The sequence below is a fragment of the Triticum urartu genome, chromosome 7, assembly GCF_003073215.2.
Source record: "Triticum urartu cultivar G1812 chromosome 7, Tu2.1, whole genome shotgun sequence".
Lineage (NCBI taxonomy): Eukaryota > Viridiplantae > Streptophyta > Magnoliopsida > Poales > Poaceae > Triticum > Triticum urartu.
In genome coordinates, this window is record NC_053028.1 from 677,916,503 (window position 1) to 677,922,195 (window position 5,693).

The 5,693-nt window shown below is 49.1% G+C and overlaps 1 protein-coding gene and 1 pseudogene across 1 annotated transcript; both read right to left on the minus strand.

Moving 5' to 3' along the window:
* Positions 1-232: 232 nt before the first annotated feature.
* Positions 233-1,188, minus strand: LOC125520884 (annotated as a pseudogene).
* Positions 1,189-3,550: 2,362 nt separating this feature from the next.
* Positions 3,551-5,419, minus strand: LOC125523740 (F-box only protein 8-like). The gene has a single exon (XM_048688805.1). The coding sequence runs from the start codon at positions 5,130-5,132 to the stop codon at positions 3,891-3,893; it is 1,242 nt and encodes a 413-aa protein (XP_048544762.1). The 5' UTR covers positions 5,133-5,419; the 3' UTR covers positions 3,551-3,890.
* Positions 5,420-5,693: the final 274 nt, after the last annotated feature.

Genomic DNA, 5,693 nt, shown 5'->3' on the forward strand with positions numbered 1-5,693 from the left:
AGTGTTCGGTGATCCACTAGTTCCACCAAATCTAAGAATCTACAGAGCATCTACTCTCTCACTTTTAGACTTTTAACTAGCGCTTCACCAACTCCCGGAGTTGAGAGTGTGGAGCCGAGGAGAGCCGAACAGGCCCTAAGTGTTATAATGAGATTTCCTTTATCCTAAAAGAAAATTGCATAGGATATACATCCAGTGGTCAGTGCCACTATCACTGAAAACGGAGCCACAATTCAGATTAATCACTCCGACGGTTTCATATTCACAATGGAATGGAAATAGACATGTTCGAATTACAATCGCCAAAGCCCTGAATTTCTACTATACATCTCTAGCTCCCCTCCACAATAAAACAGGGGAGTGAAGCAGAGGGTGACATTGCCACAAATTAATTACGTGCCGCTGCCTCTGCCTCTGCCTCTGCCATGGAAGGCACCTCGTCCGTTTCATAGGTCTGAGAACCAGTCGTCCTCGTTGTCGTCGTTGAGGTAGAGCCGGTAGCGGTCGAGGTCCTCGTCGGCGAGGCCGTAGCGGCGGCGCCAGTACTCGAGCCTCGCCTCCGCCTCCCGCATGTTGCGCATCACCCTCTGGTACGCCGCGTTGATCCGCTCGAAGTCCACGCCGTCGTCGTCCTGGTGGGCGTCCCGCACGACGTCCGGGTGGTACTGCAGCGCGAGGCGGCGGAAGGCTCTCTTGACATCGCCCCTGGTGGCGCCCGGCGCGAGCCTCAGCGTCCGGTAGTGGTCGTCCTCCAGCCCCCCGCCCGGGACGGCCGGCCTCGCCCGCGTCGCCCCGGACCTCACCGCTGCCCGCCGGCGCCGCCCCACGCCAAGGACGACGGGACGCGCAGGCTCAACGCCACTCCTCCGGCGACAGCCATGGGTGTGCCGTGTGCAAGAAATGGAATGGCGAGGTGGATCTGGACAACTACGGGAGCTCTGTATCCGGATGTGATGTTCGCTCTGGAATGGCTGGAAACTTGGAATGGACGAGGCTGCCGCGCGGGCTTATATAGGGTGGAGGAGGAGGCGGTTGCGGTACGTTCCGGCTCGCCGGAAGGGGCGGCACGTTTGGGCGACGGTTGGCTGGCTCGCCGGTGTTTCCCACGTTGCCATTGCTCGCACGTTTCGGTACAGACGAAACACCGCGGCGTCCATATCCGTTTCGTTGCCTTGCCTTGCCGCACGCGGCGTGTGTGCTATTCCTTCCGTCTGGAAAAAATAGGAAGCTTTCACGTGATGTAAACATTGTCTTTTACAATTTCAGCACTCAGCCATTGACCGGGTACACGTTGCAACCCGGATAAATACATCCCCTGGGTATCCATCCGGTGGACCAGGGCGGCTTGTGGTTGTGATGCACCCGTTTCCGGTTTATACTTTATAAATAAAAGATTTTTTCAAAAAATCTAGAAAATATACGATACATTTTTTATATATAAATCTGGGACAATGCTTGTGCGGTGCAATGTGATATAAATATTTCAGTATATTAGTTTGTGATTTACCTACCCATGTTTATGTGGTTGTGTAAATAAATGTTTATCAAATTCCGTCGTCCGTGATTTACCTTATATTTTGACGAGAAATTTGGCAAGTGAATAAATATAAAATTGGTTCAAAAGGTATGTAAATTAAGGTGATTATCTTACGGGGAAGGTTGGATGGGTGGTGGAACGAAAAGTAAAAGATGAAACCTTACATTCTTTTTTACGTACTAGGACAATGCATGTCGATGATTTCTGCAGTTCGAACATCCAAGTCTCAAATCGCCATGGATGGCGCCCACACCGGACGGGCTAGACCTCTTAGTGGGCGGCTCTTCCTCTCCAGAGGACGGTTCGGCCAGGGCCGGAGTGATTATAGAGACAATGTAGGAGAAGTCATGTTTGCTTTGTGTCATCTTCTGTTCTTTTGCAATGTCAAACCTAGAAGCGGAGATCCATGCTATTTTGGAGGGCGTGTCGCTGGCCCTCCAAATGTCTAATCTAGTAGTCTCCCAATTCTCGTCCAGTATTATCCTCTCTAACGCATGCCCCCCTTGATAAGTCGCTGTATGGTTAATTCATCAAAGAAATGGTGTTTCATGATAAGTCGCTGCTCATGGTAGAGCTTGAGTTTGTTTCTGTTAAGAAGATAGCTATAAATCCCAAAATGGTGTTTCATGCTGTCTCGCTATTTATACTCGAATTGCTCGCAACACCGCTTGTTGGTTTGAGTGCGATCCTACTTACATTCATAACCTTGTATTAGTAGACTGTAACCCTGTTGTTATGCAATAATAAAACTCAGACGGAGATGAGTCCAACGTCGCCATCTTTACCTTGAAAAGAACAGCTGGGATGAGATAAGAATTCCCGTACGTGCCTATCCTCAGTACATGAGCTGGGCGGCGACGAGTCCAACGTCGCCATCTCTAAAAAGGCACCCTGTTACAGGCGTACTACTTCTGTAGGCACGTACAGGAGCTAGCGGGGTTCCCATCGATCACCCAGCCGGAGACAAAACACTGTTCCGTTCCGACGACCGGCGCCAATCCCACGGTGCTTCCACACGGCAGCGAGCGGCTCGGTCGAGGAGGGCGAGGGGAGGCTATACATCCTCCCTGTCCCTGTTCCGGCGATCGCCGGGTGCTCCACGCTTCTAGCTAGGGCCGGCTGTCCCTTCCACGAACCCACGAGCATGCACACACTTGGCCGGCAAGTTGCAGCGGTAGCAGCCAACGGCGGCGTACGTGACGTGCTCGCGTTCGCCGGCTCGATTGCTTTGCCGCATCGGACGAAACAAACGAACTGCGCATGCAGCTTCGCCGTGCTGCGACCGGCATTTCAATGTCACATGCAGACCAACCGTAGAAGATGGAACTAATGGCGATGCGAGGAAGACGAGAGACGAATTCATCGCGTCTAACAATTGCGTCAGTCCTGGGGTGATGTGATGATGCTGCAAGAACTTTCTGAACGCTGGGAAGGCTGGCCTGCCACTGCGACGCCAACGGTATGAACTAAACTATGGAGGAACGCGAGCCCTCTGCCGCGTTAAGTGAACAGTCTTGCTAAGTCTCACCCGATCGAGACTTTATTAAGTATGTCCATCAAATTTTACTTTAGGATCCGTGTAAAAATTTTTTTACATGTTATGTCACTTGATTGAAACTTGGTTAAATCTCAGTCGATTGATACATAGCCACATCCTTAAGTGAATGCAATATTTTTTGTTTCGCTAAAGTAGAATGTTTTAGCAAAAACCAAAAAGGCTACAATCACACGAAGGTAACAGAGCTATGCGATACGTTCAACTTATATTGTTTTTTAGTTGGGTTTTTTTTTGCAAGCGTTTTTTAGTTGGTTAACAAACAACTTATTATATTGAAAGCGAGAAAAATTTATTTCTACCTGTAAATTACGAGTGCTAGGCGTTCCTTTCCAAAATTTAGTTGCATTGAAAAGAAATATGGCCAGTCTTTAAGATACAAATCTTTTATCTAGAAAAAGATGAACCAAAAAGAAACGTGAACATAGAGAAAAATGAACCAAGAACCATCATATTTATCTTGCTCCAGGACTGGACATCTTTAACAAGTTTCTTTCTGCCTCCAAACGCAAACCACTGGACACAAACAACGGCACGAGACAAAGGCCGTCCTAGGCTCCAGCAGTACTGCCAAGTCCCAACACACGGCGCCAAAGTGCCAAGGATTTTTTTCAATCATAGAAACAAATCTATGCTAATTAAGGGACAAGAAACATGTTTGCACAAAGCTGATGAGACATCAGGAGCTATAAAGAAAGTGCTACTCAGCAGTTTGGGAACAATCAGTGCTATAAGAAAACATGACAGCATATGTGCTACTATATATGGCCATCCAATAAGTAATACTGCAAAGGCAAATCAAATCGGCCTGAACATTTTCCTTGTTGCGGAGAATGGAGGCTCGTCATCTTCTTGTTGTATCTCATGGCATGGAATTGGAATCATGCTCTCTTGGAGGCGATGCCCAGTAAGAACCATGCAATATTGTTTCTTTGCAATCTTCACCATTCCTGAGACGTTGCCGTCAGTATCGCAGCGTAACACACGGTTCCTATTAAACTGGATCAAGAGCTCACGATCGTTGAACATAGCAATTTGATTGAACCATCTCACTGTTGTATCAAGTGGTGTCATCCTTTTCCGTTTCAGAGAGGTTAAATTCAATTGTCGTGATTTCTCCACTCTCGGTAGGTCAATCCGGTACTTGAAGGCCCAAATATTGGCCTCGTAATCCTGCATCACCCACACATCCAATGTGCTCAACGTGACGACCGAGAAAGCTAGTGCTTCTTGCATGTTGAGCAAATTGCCCATATGATACACATCAGGTTGAATTAGTAGGTTCGGACTACGCATCCACCGGAATGATTCGGCTTGTGTGTCAAACACAATAATGTCTTCACCATCTCCTGTAATCTGTTTGGCATCAGCAGGACACCAGTGCAGACTGCCCCGGTGTTGGATTGGTGGAGTACGGATCAGCGCCTCCACTAACACCCATTCCATGGAAGCCGACAAGACTGTTGGCATTGTGACTTCGACGTGCCTCGGCTTGTCCGATCCAACCGTAAGGACGTATAAGCTGGATTCGGTCCAGTTTTGTGATCCTGAGACCCAAAGCACCCTGTACTCTCCGGTTGGATGGTGCATGTATAAAGCAATTACGGTGGTGCGGACGCCTAGCCCAGATGGAGGTTGCGGTAGGAGAGCTTGCTTGCGGGTGACTGGGTTGCAGATGTAGAACTGACCTCTACGGGCGATGATGGTGAAGCCATCGCAGGTGCATCGGAGACAAACCTCATCGTTACGGTGTTCGAAACCTGCGAGGAAAGGCCAGAGCTGCTGACTGGTGGTCCTCGCGCCGGCGTCACGGACGACAACGAGACTGGCAGATCGTCCGGCCCCGTCGACGATGGGGAGCGATGGCTGGCGGCGGCGGTGTTCGAGCATGAATTCAGGCGTGGAGGTGACACTGCGCCACAGCGCACAGACGACGCGGCAGCGGCCGACGTCCCGGGGCGGCAACCGGATGAGTATTCTGTCGATGATGTCCTCTGGAAGGTGGTCGAGGAAGGTCCTGGCGCCTCTCTTGCCCGGCATGGTGCCCGGTTGAGTCGGGTGGACTAACAAGAAGAGGCACGTACGCTCAAGTGAATTGCTTTTGCTTCTGCGTGAAGCTGAACTGCGGCTCGGTCGAGGCGAGGTGGCGATTAAGGAAGGCGGGGTCAAGCTTTAAGGGATGTGCTCGTCCGAATCCAGCCAGGGACGCGAGCTAGACTCGGGAGGCCATGACGCGCCCCTAGTTCGGTCCATCGCTTTAACTGGGCCAAGAATCTTTCTTATTGGGTTGAGCTGTGCAAACCTGGAAAGCAATAGTTTTTACCTTCAAATGCCCTATGTTTTTCATTCCACCATAAATATGTTATGATTCACCTCGACATTAGTTCCCCTGTTCCGGACATATAATTTATTCTCCCGAGCTCAAATGCACCTTCGTTAACAGTAAACCCAGAAGAATAAATAGTAAAAGTTATATAAATTCTGTTTTTTTGGCAACAAACATTGTTGAATGTCTACAGACGTGCAAATTTTAATGAAGAAAAAACATTTCTATTGCTCAAGGAAAAAAAGAAAAACGATGCAGCAAAATGACTAATTTTG

What these genes read in the sequence shown, in the direction of transcription:
- LOC125523740 (XM_048688805.1), bottom strand. Translation starts at nt 5,132, where the DNA reads ATGCCGGGCAAGAGAGGCGCCAGGACCTTCCTCGACCACCTTCCAGAG.